Source organism: Anabrus simplex, chromosome 2, assembly GCF_040414725.1.
Source record: "Anabrus simplex isolate iqAnaSimp1 chromosome 2, ASM4041472v1, whole genome shotgun sequence".
Lineage (NCBI taxonomy): Eukaryota > Metazoa > Arthropoda > Insecta > Orthoptera > Tettigoniidae > Anabrus > Anabrus simplex.
This window is the reverse complement of record NC_090266.1, coordinates 934,874,344-934,890,942: the sequence shown is the minus strand read 5'-3', so window position 1 is coordinate 934,890,942 and position 16,599 is coordinate 934,874,344. Positions and strand designations below refer to the sequence as shown.

The 16,599-nt window shown below is 36.5% G+C and overlaps 1 protein-coding gene across 1 annotated transcript in view; it reads right to left on the bottom strand.

Moving 5' to 3' along the window:
• Nucleotides 1-3,090: 3,090 nt before the first annotated feature.
• The window catches only part of Cht10 (Chitinase 10), a 356,983-nt gene continuing 343,474 nt past the window's right edge, over nucleotides 3,091-16,599 (bottom strand). The window contains exons 39-41 of the mRNA XM_068226063.1: nucleotides 8,670-8,855; nucleotides 5,526-5,651; nucleotides 3,091-4,322 (exon numbers count right to left, since the gene is read on the bottom strand). Coding sequence (XP_068082164.1) covers nucleotides 4,164-4,322; nucleotides 5,526-5,651; nucleotides 8,670-8,855 — 471 coding nt within the window. The 3' untranslated portion in view covers nucleotides 3,091-4,163. The remainder of the gene's footprint in view (nucleotides 4,323-5,525; nucleotides 5,652-8,669; nucleotides 8,856-16,599) is intronic.

Here is a 16,599-nt window from a genome sequence, read left to right as displayed (position 1 = left end):
ACAAATCACAGTTCCTATCTGGGTAATAGGAAGCAGTTCGTTTCTTTCCAGAGACATTCCTCTCGGGAATACCCTGTAAATTCAGGAATAATTCAGGAGTCAAATTTAGGCCCTTTAGTTTTTCTCGCATTCATCAATGACTTGCCTGAACAAGTGAAATATTCCAGCTGTCTGCTATACGCCGACGATTTCAAAGTGTTCAAAGCCATTGAAAACATAAACGACTGTGAACAGCTTCAGTTAGACTTGAAAAGTGTACTGTAGTGGGCGACTGAAAATAAACTGTACTTAAAAGTAGTAAAATGAGTATCGATGTCGTTCACCAGAAGGAAAACTCCCGTCCACTACACTTACAAGCTAGGTGACAGTGATTTACGATCGGTTTGCGAAATAAAAGACCTCGGGGTTTTATTCGACCACGAGCTTACATTCAATTCGCATATACTGAAAGTGGTAGCTGAGTCGTACAAGACCCTAGGATTCATTATTAAGAATATAAAACCCTTCAAAAACACACAAACTTGCATTCATCTGTTCAATACCATAGTAAGACCAAAGTAGAATATGCCAGCATCGTTCGGAGCCCTATGTGTCAAACAAATGTTTATCAGATTGCAAAATTACAAAAAAAAATAATTAAAATACAATATAAAAACTGGCTGCTATCCCCGTATGGTACCTTATAGTGATTCCTTTTAAATTTCGGAGTGGAGAGTTTAGAAATTCGCAGACGGAAGGATGCAGTAAAATTTATTTTTAAAGTTGTAAACTATGCTATTGATAATCCTGAATTACTTTCTCTCCTAAATTTCCATGTACCTCGCTTCAATTCCAGAAATAACATAACATTTTTAAATGAAAAACCAGGACCTGTGTCCATGATAACTCACCGGTAAACAGACTCCTCAGTATCTTCAACAGTGCCATTCAGAAAAATAATGGCCTTGACTTCAGTTTGCCATTGCGTGAGTTTGTAACTGAACTTCATCGTCGTCTCCGAAGACCGTAAAAGTAGTTAGTGAGACGTAAATCAAATAACATTATCATTATTATGAACTTCATCGCGCAATTGTATGAAGTCCTAAAAATAGGGGAAATTGTAAGGCGAAGTTCTATAATATTATGCAATATAATGTATTGCTTCATTTATTTTACCATTTTACTTTGTCGTGTGTTGTTCCACCGCATTAACATAAGGTTCTTTAGTCTTTAGAAAAATACTTTCATATTTTATATCAATATTACAGGAGATTAGATAAAATTGTAGAATATAGTTTAGATATAAGTTTTACCATGTTAATTATAGCTTATCTGTCGTAGTTGCCACTGTAATTGGGACACTAAGTCCTGTAGTGTGCAATAAATAAATAAATAAATAAATAAATAAATAAATAAATAAATAAATAAATAAATAAATAAATAAATAAATAAATAAATAAATAAATAAATAAATAAATAAATAAATAAATAAATATTTAAAACAATTCCTGGGATGTAGGCAACCAGACTCTATTCACTCGAATCCGAAGTTCTTCAAAATGTTCTCATGGACGATCGTAGCACAGCATCAGTCGTTTAAGCATGTTCCAAACATGTTGAATGAGTGACAAATCGGACCATCTTATTGACCAGGGCAGTTGCTTTCTATGAATAAGACACATGTTTGCTCTGCATTATGTATTCTAGTGTTGTGCTGAAATATTTCCCTGGGATTGACTTGAAAATACGGTAAAACGACCAGCCACAGAACGGTGTTAACATCAGTGACACTCACTATGGCGTTATAGACTCGCATGAGAGATAGTAAATACAGTCGTACTCGATGGTACTCCGAGCTAGAACGCCGTGTGCGTCATGCCTGATACGAAAACACCGCACCTTGGCTCTCTTCCTATCATCTGCTGACACAAACTCTGCCATCATGTTCGCCTATACTGAACTATATTTGTCCATAAACACAGTATAGTGCCATTCACCATATCACTTATGTCGTTCCTTGCACCACTGCAGGCTAGTCGCCATGGTAGCCTGAGGAGGGGCTAATATGCACAGCAGTTCGGGCTGTAATACACTATAACATACTGTAACAGCTGATATAGGAAAATCTGTGACTGTATACTAACGATGGGCTGAGGCCGGTTGATAGTGCTGTCTGATCAACCGAATATATGCTCCTAAGGTGACGATCTTTCTTTGGAAATACCTACTTCTGTCGAATAAATCCTTCTCTTTGATGATTATGCCCTTCATCGTGCTATTACATACATATTCCGGTTTCTACCAACATGCTATGCCCTGCTTACCGGTAAAAGTCGTAGGAAATGTTACAGTCCCTTTTGGTGGTAATGCGAAGTTACTGATGCGCTTGTACGTCTGTCTTACAAGAACACATGTCATGTTTGCTGACTGTTGTCAATCAACTGAACTTCACACAGAAAAATACGGCCCTTCACAGAATGACGACGACTGACAGGTGAGTGACATGCTGTCTATTGATATAGACTCGATACGCATGGACCAGTCACACTGGAATGCCAATGAGGTGTCTAACTATTGTTTAAAGGGAAAATCAAATAGAGTGGCTGCTCCTACAGAAATGAATTCCACTTCTCTATGCAACCACTATATTTTCACGTGGGTATGAAGACACCAATGGCCCCGTGGTGTAGGGGTAGCGTACCTGCCTCTTACCCGGAGACCCCGGGTTCGATTCGCGGACAGGTCCGCGATTTTTACCTGAACCTGAGGGCTGGTTCGAGGTCCACTCAGCCTACGTGATTAGAATTGAGGAGCTATCTGACGGTGAGATAGCGGCCCCGATCTAGAAAGCCAAGAATAACGGCCGAGAGGATTCGTCGTGCTGATCACACGACACCTCGTAATCTGCAGGCCTTCGGTCGCTTGGTAGGCCAAGGCCCTTCAAGGGCTGTAGTGCCATGAGGTTTGGTTTGTTTTTTTATGAAGACAACAATAAAACACAGGAAGAATAAATATTTATATTTATTTAAAACAATTCATACAGGAACATTGTAGCACAGATCATTGCATATTAGATCTAATGCATAAGTATTACTTAATATACTTACTTTGTGTTGTGAGAAAATCCTTAAGAAGATTTTTCTCGCTCATTAAAATTAAAGGTGATCAGGAGCCTAAGCACATTGTTAGGGTTGCCTATTACTCCTTTACTTTACCACAGTTTGTCCAATTTGATAAAATATCGGTCGTATTACCTCATTTCAGGTTGTTTTAAAATATATTTGACATCCTGAGAGAATAAATGTGTACATTTGTGGAAAACAAGGCACAAATAATGATTTCTGCGTTCGTTGATTTGATCTACTACAAAGGTCAATGTCATAGTTTCATTTTAAAAATCTTATTTGCACTGATCTTTTGTTTCTATCACAAAAGTAGCAATTCACTCTTTGGTGAGTACGATTCATTGAAACCTAGAATAAATAAGCAAATTAGAATAAGTGGCTGAAGTTTGTAGTGTAGTGTATACTCCAGATATATTGAAGTTTCCCACTGATCAGTTTTTACACCTTCACTTACTACTCTTCTCAGAAACTATCAGCACTAGGAAATATCTTGCTCTGACGAAAATTGTGTCGCTGCCCAACGCAGAGACCGTACTATGATGCCAGTCTTTAATGAACATATAACCTTCTTACAGATAGATTTTAACCTCATAGTAGGAAGTCAGATGAAATCGTTTTAAAGATATTACAAGTGCATGACTCAGAGTCAAGAAGGGATTCAACTCAGGTATATTTGTCAGGCAAATACAGGTGACTAAACTAAAACTAGTGCGGAGGATATAGTCACAGAACTGCTAGGACCTTCATTACAGATATGCTGTATGGACACTGTTAAATACGTACTTGTTTTACCGCCTTCATAATAAACACGGTGGTCATTAGGTCTAGTTACTGTCTTCACTACGTTATTGTGTCCTATTCCGTGTCCTATCAGCAGTATTTATATTATCATGATTTAACTTTCCAGCTAGGGGTCTGCGTTAATATGTGGTATGAATTGCTTCAAGTCACTGTCTAGTTGGATGTACTTCTTCCAAATTGCTGTAATGTATATGCTTTCACAATGAATGAAAACTTATACATTGACGTATAATATATCAGAGCTCATGGAAGATTAATTTATGTGCAATCACGAGTGTTGGCAGGAATGTTACGTAGTTCACGGTTGATGGTCCGCAACAGCGGGTAGGTTCCACATCCACATCGATTACGGAAGTCGTCCAAATCAAGCGCCCAGATCATACCTCCTCCTAAGCCGAGACTTTTTATGAATTGTGACTGTGGAAGAGAACAATATAAATGATTATTCACAATATTTTACCACCGACATTAAGAATAATGAAGGGAATACAGGAGATTCTGAGAATTATGTGTTATGAATACTGTTATCTATTAGTGCTATTAGACAAAAGAAAAATATTATAACACATATTTCTACAAAATTTTTGAATTTATTATGCTTAGTGATTCACAATTAGTTAATTGGTTAAAAATATACCGGCTGAAAATTCAAAGACTATGTCATGAGAAGAATGTAACTTAATCATAACTTAATTACTGTATATCTGTATTATCTTAAAATAGCGTATATTGAGGGCATGACAAAGATACTATCGATCAAAATTTAAACCTATCTCCATTTTGCTTTCCTTCATCATTTTCTAAAACAAAACAAAAAACCATTCCGCAGTTCTCTCGACGTTTCCCCCCTCCATTTAGTCTCTGCCTGCACTAATACATCCAGTTTTCTTCTTTCCATCATATTAACAAATTCTTCTGCTTTTCCAGTCAATGTTTCGAAATATTCCCTTATATGTTGATTCTGTTGATTAACATTGAGAATTGTTTTCCTACTTCACTATATGAAGTGACTAGTGGGCAGCAGCAATCTGTATACTTCCTTCTTTGGTAAAATTTGGGAACAGTTTTTTAGCCTTAAAACCTATACAGAGTGCAGAGCTTGCTACTCAACCTCCTTTCCGCTTTTATGGACGATAGTTGGTAGCTGAATGTTTGCTACACTCTCGTGCTCATATCGTGACAAGTGATCTGCATGTCGTCATTCTCTGGTGACGTGTTTCAATGGCTGGTGTTAGCACTTTACATTGAATGTTTCATCGCTCAGGAATAATAATTCAAGATAAATATTTGATAATTTTTCAGAGATCCGACATATATCACACATTTTGATATACGTTTCGTTTATAGTTATCTGTCAACTCTTAAATTATGATAGCTGTTCCTACAGTCACTCTTAGTGACTCTATAACACTCCCAGCATTTTAGCCTCCAAGAGTATGCTACTGCTCGGTAAACGGATTATGGGCTACTAGGGGATATGGGGTCAAATAAATAAGAACCTCTGATGTCCATATTGGCCTTGTGATGAAGGGCTATACTTATAATCTAAATTTTTTTCCTTATTGTTCGTATGAGGGTTTCACCGTTTCTTATCGGCTAATATGTTTAAAGAGTGCTCACCTTCCTTCGAATGTCCTCTGTGTCATCGTATGATACCCATTGGTTTCCCTGGTATGCATATGGACCAATACGACCTTCTGGATCACGAACTGTTTTCCAACCGCGGTTCTTCACATTATAGCATATCTGAAAAAGAGAGGAAAGATAACTGTATAATGTTATACATATGCAAGTTTTAATATATTACATTTTTCTCTTTTGCTCAAAGTAATCTGTTTGGAATTTCCTTAGTGGATGCTATCATGTTTCAAGAAAATACCTTCCTTATCATCATTCGTAGTACGAAGTTTGGAATTATCGGTTACAGAAGACAAAATATAGTATTATGCGCAATTATCCGAAATAAAGGCAGGTGAAAATGTGAATACAAAAATTAAAAGAGTAAATAATAGAGAAAGATAAAGAAAGAAATTAAGATTTCATTCTTGAAATATGTATTTTCCAGGAAACATTATATTTGCTCTAAGATGTTACATGAAAATTGAAACAATCGCCTATTTCTTCTTGAAAACGGTAAAGTTCAAATCCGGAGTTATTTCACTTTAATTTCTTTCACCAGGATTTCTATAATTCTATGGACGTAATATTTTACTGTTTAGTCTCTCTTGAAAGACTATACACTAGGGAAGCGGAAATTGCAACGCCCTGAAAGACACCTCTCAAAATATGCCTACTTATGCCACAACGATTGGCGGATAATAAAAGGCGTGAGAAGAGTATCGTCGCTGCCGGGACAAAACCTCCTATGTGAAATATTTTAGCTTAGAACATTGGCCGGTAAGGTTCTGTCATCTAAGGTGCAATATTGTGTGAATATTGTCAAGGCATTGTCTTCATAATGTATGTGCTGCGGGTCATCATATCTCCAAAAAATATTATCACATAGGAGGTTTGGTCCCGTCAGCGACGGTATATTGTATGTAAAACATATTACATGCCCAGGAATATTTCTTTTTATTTAGGCCTACATAATTAGAATGTGGATTTCACGGAATACGTTTGGTCTCAAATTTTGAGTGTCTCTCTCTATATATTACTAATCCTGTTTTTAACTAATTAAAATTGCATGGTCTATGTAATTTCGTCTGACTAGGAAATTATTTATTACGTAATCTCATCACTGGCAGGAACTTTGAATAGCCATGGAACATTTTGTATCACTCATTTTGCAGTCTACCGCTTGTCTTTTAATATCTGTTTGAACAGTAGGAATAATTCAGGCTATAGATTAATAATTCTAGTGGAGTCTTAAGTGCATTAATCGATAAAGTCTTAAGACGCATCTCACAATGTGCACGCTACTATTATGAATGCATAGTAGAGAAGGCTCTCTAATAATTTTATTTGTCCGGTCCTCCCCACAGGCTAAGCGAAGAAAATTATTTTCAGTACTTTCCGAGGAACCAATTTGGCATAGATCTCAGTGATACCATACTTGTTCACTAAAAAGTGAACAAACTGTACATATGGGCCTGACGTAGCCTACTTTCCCGAATTTTAATTCTCTAAATATTTTAGCATGTCAAAAGGCTTCTAGTTTTATACATTCTATTTTATTTAGTCAAGTGACACTTTCAGCTTTGTAGGTTAAGTATCCTAATCTACCTCTTGAGTCTTAATTACAAAATAACTTACGTTGCAATGTTTCATAAGTAATAGGTTTCCTTCATAACAGAACGGTAAAAACATGCTCCAAGATTGGACTGGGATGTTCTTGTGTTAGGAAATCTGAGGCTCATATACTAGCGTCAACAAAAACTATTCTGGTTTCTGTATATCTGTTTACAACCACTGGCCATAAATGTAGGGATAGAACATAATTAACTCAAGATATTACTCATTAGAACTATGCATGATGTCGTAGATTCGATGATAATATAGTTATCAAACATTCTAATACACACAGGCTAGCAACTGGGACTAGAGACTAAACGTGTATCAAGCTCCTTAAGCAAATTACCAAAATCAGGGTCTGGAAACGTAACATCAATTTTAAGTCTCATTGAATTACATAGTTACGTACTTCATACAAAAATCGCTGATATGACATATATCTAGGCTAAGTTCATGAGTGATTTTATAGCATCAAGTTCACTTTTTTCACAAAATATTAAAAACCTTCTCATACCCATTACGATGTATTTCTTTTAAAAGAACGTATCTCATCTCATGCTGGCCTATATAATTAGAATATGAATTTCACATATATTTGTTTGTACCATGACGAGGTTGCACATATCTGACTGCAAAATGAGAGATGGATTCCTCACACGAAATACGTAAATGAGTGTAATCTCATCTTCCACAAAGAATAAATATACTTCCCACATTTATATGAAGTTTACATTTTGTATGAAAATTCCGCTAAAAGTTCGCTGATATAAATTTATTGATTCGGTTGTTGGTTTCTGTTCTACTCCAAATTCCTCTCACTTTGTCTACTGCTGTTTATCTGAACGAATAAAATAATCGCATTCGATGTTCAACTAGCCAGCTCCTTCCCCATATAATAATAATAATAATAATAATAATAATAATAATAATAATAATAATAATGATGATGATGATGATAACCTTCATAGAGACTTTCTCACCCTTAAGCACTCTTAAACACAATCCGACGGTGCCAGAATTCGATTCTGCAACATCAAACACAGAAGTCAAACGCCTACCCAAGGTAGGGGAAACAGATCCAGACTTTGACAAGATAATTTTAAAAGCTTGTAACGCTTAGCCTCAACAGTAACTATAAACTCATCTAATTAATGAACGGCTATTAAAAATTTCTGGAAAGGTGAATTAATTGCCAGAAAATTATTGCTCTCCTATAAGCTATATAATGTCCGGTAATGGGAATAACATTAATAATAATAATAATAATAATAATAATAATAATAATAATAATAATAATAATAATAATAATAATAATAATAATAATAATAAACGCAATAAGTGCATCAAGAGAATGTCTTGTTGAGTGTATATTTCGTGTTAAAGTGGAGTTTTGAATTTTTGAAAACATTACTATGACTTTCGTGTCAAAGTGGCAGTCTTCAAATTCTAATTACACTTACGGCGACTCCTTAATGTAATGTATCAAGGGAATCGAATGATCAAACAACAGTTCAATGTTTAGATACTCACCTCATAATAGGCCATAAAACCACCAGCACGGGTAAATTCTCCTGCTTGACCGGGCCCATACGCTTTCGCATTCAGTCCATGATCTGATGTGTCTGCTAATGAGAATGACTGACCATACATGGGCATTCCCATTATAATCTTCTTCCTGTCGGCTCCTTTCTGCAGCCAGTAATTAATAGAGAAATTCTGTAACAAAGATTCGTAGCTAGTTACCATCAATAAATGTTCCTGCCTCTAACAAGTGTAGAAATGTTCTTTTATATTTTTATTTATTCTTGACTTAACTCGGTGGTGAATTTAGGGCTCATGGCCCTCTCTAACACTTAACTAATTTCAGTAATAACATTTAAAATATAAACATAAAAAATAAAAGCAATACACAGTGATTCTTCAAAAACTAAACACTGATGACTGATACAACATAAATAAAATTGAAATTAAATGCCTAATACTGTACATATAATGTTATTTAAATACCTGCGCTTAACAGTCAGGTGAAATAAATTTATAATAATATTATATAATAGATAGCAGGAAATGTAAACTACAGTTGTGTATTTTACATACGAATTACCAAACAGCATGATGAAAGTATAAGCAATTAAGATCAGGTAACAAATTAGTAAGGTAACAAGAGTCATAATACTAGTAATAAGAATAAAAAGGAGAAGTATAATAATAATGATGACTGAAGTGCATAACAGATTCAAAGAAAACCCATTCACACAACATACACATACTGACCCACGCAACTCAGTTTTATGTTCCCAGGAAAAACTTTTGGCAGGCAGATTTGAATTTGAAAGTGGAAGTCAGGTGCCTAATATCCATTGGGAGTGCATTCCAGAGTGTCGATGGAGTAACTAGAAAAGAAATATTGTTGGAATTTGTTCGATTTAGCGGAATTTCAAGGAGGGAACCAGGGGTTGTAGTAAGGACGTAAAGGAGAGGGCATATAAGTATTTTTTTTTGCAAGTTGTTTTAAGACGCACCGGCACAGATATGTCTTTGGCGACGATGGGGCTGGAAAGGGCTAGGAAAGGGAAGGAAGCGGCCTTGGCCTTGGCCTTGCCTGGCGTGAAAATGGGAAACCACGGAAAACCATCTTCGGGGCTACCGACAATGGGGTTCGGACATATAAGACCCCAAATAGAGTATGGTTCCAGTGTATGGGACCCTCACCAGGATTACTTGCTTCAAGAACTCGAACAAAATCCAAAGAAAAGCAGCTCGATTTGTTCTCGGTGATTTGCGACAAAAGAATAGCGTAACAAAAATGTTGCAAAGTTTGGGCTGGGAAGACCTAGGAGAAAGAAGACGAACTGCTGGACTAAGTGGTATGTTCCGAGCTGTCAGACGAGAGGTAGCGTGGAATGGCATTAGTCGACGAATAAGTCGTGAGTGGTATCTTTAAAAGTAGGAAAGATCACAATATGAAGATAAAGCTGGAATTCAGGACGATAAATTGGGGCTAATATTCGTTTATATTAAGGGGAGTTACGGATTGGAATAATTTACCAAGGGAAATTCTCAGTAAATTTCCAATTTATTTGAAATCATTCAAGAAAAGTCTAGGTACACAACAGATCTGCCACCTGGGCGACTGTCCTAAGTGCAGATCAGTAGTGATTGATTGATTGATTGATTGATTGATTGATTGAACACGTACTAATTTTATGGAATGAGGAAAGAAAACGGAAATTGGAAGATAGGTAAGTAAGTAGCAGTGTTCGTCGAATATAGTTTGTAAGCAAGATGCTTAGCCATCCCAATGTTTTGTTATATGCTGTAATATGATCGTCATAGCGCAGCTGGAAAGCATTTCGTATGCAAGAGTTTTGTGTTCGTTGAAGTCTCCCAGCTTGTTCGGCATTTAGATTAACTAGTACCGTATCAAAGTTGTCTAAAATTGGCAATAGGAGTCCTTGGATTAATTTTAATTTAAGAATTTGAGGAAAAGAATTGTTGGGACGTTTCATAGGATAGGCTATAGAGCAGCATGAAACTTTCTACATACATTAGTTACGTGTTCATTCCAGGTTACGTCCTCGTTGATGGAGATTCCAAGATTAGTTACATTCTTAAGATACGGTACATCAATGCCTTTGATGACGATTGGAGAAGGATTTATATTGGTTATTACGTGCAATAATTTAGAGTCGCCTGTGATAATACTTTGTGTTTTACAGGGATTTAGGATTATGTGGTTATTTTTAGAGTAGTCGGTAAGTCTTTAATATCTGAATTAATATGCTGGACTGTTTCATATAAATTGTTCACACTGGTATGTTTTTATATCTGTAGATCATCAGGATATAAGTGGTAGTTACAATACTGAAGTGTGGATGGTAAATAATTAATATACAAGACGAACAATAGGGGCCCTAGAACAGACCCCTGAGGGACAACGGATGATTTTACAGCCCATTGGGATCTTTGATTGTTTACAACTACGCACTAGCGACGATTTGTAAGGTACGACTTAAAAAGAATTTAGGGCTGTCTGGCCAATATACAGATAGAGGAGCTTGGATGGTAATATACTTATGCTTACCGTGTTAAAAGCACTACTGAAGTCAATGAGTGTCAGCACCGTCATCTGCCGTTTGTCCACAGCTTGTCTTATGTCATATTTTACATGAAGAAGGGCAGTCGCAGTACTGTATCCTTTCTGAAGCCAGATTGCAATGGATCCGAAAGAGAATGACTGGTTAAGAATTATACTAGCTGCTCGTATACAAGTCGTTCTGGAAATTTCGAGAGAGGGGAAGTATGGAAATTGATCGATAATCAGATGACGTATATTCTGTGGTTTGATTTAACATTGGGGTCACTGGAGCATCCTTCCATGCAGTTGGAAACGCCCTGTTGTTAGACAATGTTTTCCAGTGATGCTTGGTAGGACAGTGCCAATAATTATTATATAAAGCCTATTGGGATGTTATCTGCTGCTTTAGCTTGTGACTTTACTGAATTCAAAGCAGGCTTTACATCACTTACGCTGACAGGGTAAAACCAGTAGAACATAAAACGGTTAACTTGTTAAATTTAACTTACTTAGGAGGACACAATTATGTAAATAGGCTTGCTAATCACTACTAGCCAGAAGGAAGTATAATGTTTCAATACACTCGAAATATAAATATATCACTGAATAAGTAAAAAATCAGCATAAAGTTAATTCTAAAAAATAATGACCATCATTTGAAATTCGTCGTTCTTGATACATAACATGCTTCTAAACATTCACGGCTACTAGTGTATTCACTATCGCTAAAATCACTATCACATCAAAATTCTATCATTTTCGATCAAGACTTTACTTTCTAGTTTCTGTTGTCTTGAAGTAAGTTCCATCTCTTGTAGAGGTGATAACTAGGAATATATTTTCTTCAAGGACATTTTTACTGTAGTTTAAATATAGGCATTAGGACTCGGTGCTTACATCAAACTCACTGTCGATTTTCTTACAGAGAAATACTGTATTTCGCAGTATTTCTTCCAAAACTACTTCCTATTAGGAATTTATTGAAACTTCCTACAAAAGACAATCTTGACCTCAAATGCTCCAAACCACATGAAAATATGCTTAGAATATAGGTCGTTCATTACAATAACAGTGGTCTGAGTCATTCTAATGCTAAACGCTGCATTCTACCTCAAGATAATCTGAATAATGACTTCTTCAAGTACAAAGGAATGAATTTGGGTAACGTATATAAAATAACATTGGGAAATACACAAATAATTCAGTGTCGTAAGTGTATTATTACATTTTCCATCAACATGTCGTAAATCATCGGCTTGAAGTAATTACGATACTTAAAAGTCATTTGTTCTACTGACCTAATAGTGCTGCTATTAGTGTTCAGAGCGGTGATGCGGGATTTCAATGAAGTGATTAAAGAAAAGTGATAGAGAAGAATATGCACATCCCACTAAAGTCACATTCTTACATTCAACAACTTTCGCATTCAAACAGTCCAGTATCAAACGTCACGCTAATTATATTTTCCAACGATGATATGGGCATGTTGATGTCATATCCTGCTTTTTGGCAAGTATATTGCAACATAGGCTTGTACTTTGGTGCAGAAACTTTATCCTAAATCACGGAGTGCCTTCTAATGATGAAATGCCGATCATGTAACTTTACTTGTAGTTTTTCACATTGCAGTCTTACAAAAATCAGGAATCATTTTAGCATATAGATCATATTGCCGAAAGAAGTAAACATCAAGATGTTGGCAAAGTTTTGTTTCCCCCTTTGAGATACTGATGACATTGAAGACATGTCATAACGAAATTGATTTTGGTCACTGTTCCAAAGATAACCTTTGTCTACAGTCCTCTCTATTTTAAATCTGTTCGCTTCCTCCACAAACACTTGCGCCTTCCACCGTATACTATTATCTTCTTCGAATTTATGTGTGACGAGTGTAGTAATATTCCTGCATTAATTGCCATATTTAGCCTTAAGATTGTCGATAAAATAAACGAAGCTGTGAAATTGTCTGGAGAAACCGTTTTAGAAATTTCTCGTGCCGACATTTGTAGATGGCAATATTCAACTGTAGATCCATACACCTTTGATCGATGAAATTGCAACATCACATGTTCTTTTAGCGTTTGTAATACTGTGACAGCCTGTTTCCTTTAAAGGGAAATCCTTGTCGTCGTTTTGTTGTCACACAATTTTAAATTAACTTGCAATTTTAATTACTTCGAATGCTCTTATAGATAGTGCCTCATTAGTTTGCTATAGGAGTTGAGGTCATATTGTAATAGTCTTCATAGAATTTCTCCAGTATGCTGTCACCTATCTTACGATACAATGGGCCTTGATTTCTTGGGTGGAGGTAGTTCGTACTCACTTTGACTTGACGGTTCCTGTAGCTCTGGTGATGAAAGTCTTGTACTGCTTGCCAGGCACTTTCAGGTGATGGAACGTTCTCTCCTTCTAAATCAGTATAATTCTATCCAGCGTAACGTCATGAATTTCTGTGTCATCCCCATTATATCATTGCATTATTATGCTATATAGCATCTTCGCGAACTCAATATCCTCTTTTACAACAGCGTTTCCATATTCAGCAAGTCGCAACCTTTTCTCTTAATATTTTGACACCATTAATGGGGTTAATTCTCCTTATGATGCCAATGTACACAGTTTAAACTCTAACCCGCAAACGATTACACCAAGATACGCACAATTACCGCAACTGTAGTTTTCAGTGAAGATACAACACGCCACAGTCTAATGGCGCTAGAAGGCAACTGCCGAGTTTTGAATGCCAAAGTCACAAAACACTGTTTTTTGTGTTGATAGACCCATATTCTAAGCATGTTTTCGTGTTGTTTACAGTATTCGAGGTCAAAGGTGCCCCTTGTTAGAAGAAAACCTATATTAAACTTGAAATCATGATCAACTTTCTTCCTTATGAAGTCATCTATTTTAGAAATTTCAGACTTTGACTGTGGAGCACCTCTAGGAGAATAAATGTGAAGTTTTTAATAGTTGCAGAGCTGGGTAGAATGAAAGCTTAAACTTCAATTTAAGATTCTGAGTAAAATATTCTTATTAACGAAATGCTACGTAGACATTATTTTCCCATACGCTTTTGAATTCTCCTACCGTCTATATAAAAGCAACAGATGGATCATTATAGTTTTTTGTCAACTCAGAATGTTTCACTTCGATGAGCTGTAGTATACACTACTGGTATTATATTTACATTGGACTGAGATCTTCAATAATAATTCTACAATATTTCAAGTAATTTTAAGAAGAGCAAACTTTAAACTTTCACCATTTTACAGTACCCTTTGCTTTTTATCATCATAAAAGGGCAGTACAATTCGTGGAAAGATCCTAGGTTCTGTACTGGGAAATGGGGAATGTGGGAGATATAAACATTCAGAGCTTCACTCCCCGATAGAAAGACTCTCTGACTGTCCCACGAAAATGAGTGTAGCTTTCATGGCATGAACGTCACCCAACAGACTGATCTACCACCTATTCATCTTCTGGAAAAAACAGAAATTACGTATCACATGGCTTAGGGGGACTGAGAAGGACTTAAAAGTACTAGGGTTGACAGATCTGCAATATGGTGCGGTGGTTTTCACACTTGCCAGCACCAGTTTTCTTGGGAATATGTATAACAACATTCTGACAAAATTGGATGGCACTTCTCCTGTATCATACATCTTACACACTAAATGAAATTACATCGCCATGTTGTTTTCTCCCAAGGCAGTCAGTTATTTATTAATTTTATTAATTTATTGTCTTGTTTTATATGGCGGGACTCAGGCTATGAAGCCTGCTATTCTGTCCGACCATACATACACCTACATGAAGAGTTAAATATACACTAAATTATCTACAGTTTAATATCTTAAGATAGCAATTAAATGTTTTAATTAATCTAATACTTAGCTATGATCTAATCCTACTATGTTATAAGAAATCATTATTATTTATTAACCAGGTTTGACAGAGTTTCTTAAAGCGGAGGTGGTTTGACACTCTCCTAATTTCAGCAGGTAGGGAATTCCAAATTCGGCTGGCGGCGACTATACATGATCCACTGTAGCCAGTTGAGCGGTGAATGGGAATGCTTAGTACTGCGGTGGATGATGATCTGGTAGGAATACTAGAAGGTGATGCTAGGTAATGGAATTGTGTGGCAAGGTATTCAGGTGTGTTAAGGTTCAGTATACGATGTAACATGGAAAGAGTGTGTAAATTTCGTCGCTCTCTTAAGCGTAGCCATGAAAGCCTACCAAATGCGGGAGAAATATGGCTAAAACCTTGGTATATCTGAAATAAATCGAACGCATGCGTAATGTGCCTTTTGGAGCTTGATGGAAAGTGAGGCATTCAGGTTACTGTATACTACGTCACAGTAGTCGAGTATTGGCATTACCATACTTTGGATAAGCAGTTTTCTTACATTTTGGGGGAGTAAATCTCTGAGTTTTTTAAGGGAATGTAAGGAATAAAACACTCGCTGACATATGCCTGTTTCATGATCGTTCCAACTAAGGTTTTTATCCATTACCGTCCAGTATTGAGGTCTCCTAGTAATAAAACATGCTCATACCTGGGTAGGAGGTCAAGTAAGATGTCTTCAAGGTCGGTGATGTATCCAATCTTTGGTGGGCGATACACAACACTCAGTAAGCACTTTACACCTAAAGCCTCAATTTCAATGAACATGAACTCGGGCCTTGCGCAGTATTCACTAGTTGTTTTGTAAATTATTTTATATTTTAGGTCGTTCCTAATAAACATAGCTACTCCGCCGCCGGCTTTACCTGTGCGATCATTTCGGATCAAGGTATAATTTTCGAGGTGGACAAGAGAATCTGACAACCACGGTTTCATCCAGGTTTCCCCGTTCATGACGATGTGAGGGTTGACATTAGCAATAATGTTACGGAGTTCGTGGAAGTGAGGAATTAGACTTTGAACGTTAGCATGTACTACCTGTAAGGAATTTGGAAAGTTGTTAAAAGCATTTGTAAGGGGATTAGTACTAGGGGGCTGTGTAGGTATGGGAGCGGAGATTCCGCTCAGCTGACCACCAGCAACCTTGCCGAAAATGGAAGCATGTTCAGCACTCTCGCTTTGAGTTGCCAACCTGTACGCTATCTTGCCTAGTTATTAAATATAAATCTAATGAAGATATAATCTAAAAGTAATAGTTTGAATAGTAATTATAGTCTAGTAATTAAAAGTCTAGTGTCTAAGTTAGTTAAAACTGTAAAATGTGTAGTGCCATGTTAGTTTCGGTCTGTCGGTTTATTTGATCCTGTCCAATTCCGCTCGGCTCGACCCACGATATTTCACACCATTGTGTTTCACAATAATCGTACCGTCTATTGTCCAACAATTGGACACAGAAAATCTAGTGATCGCTTC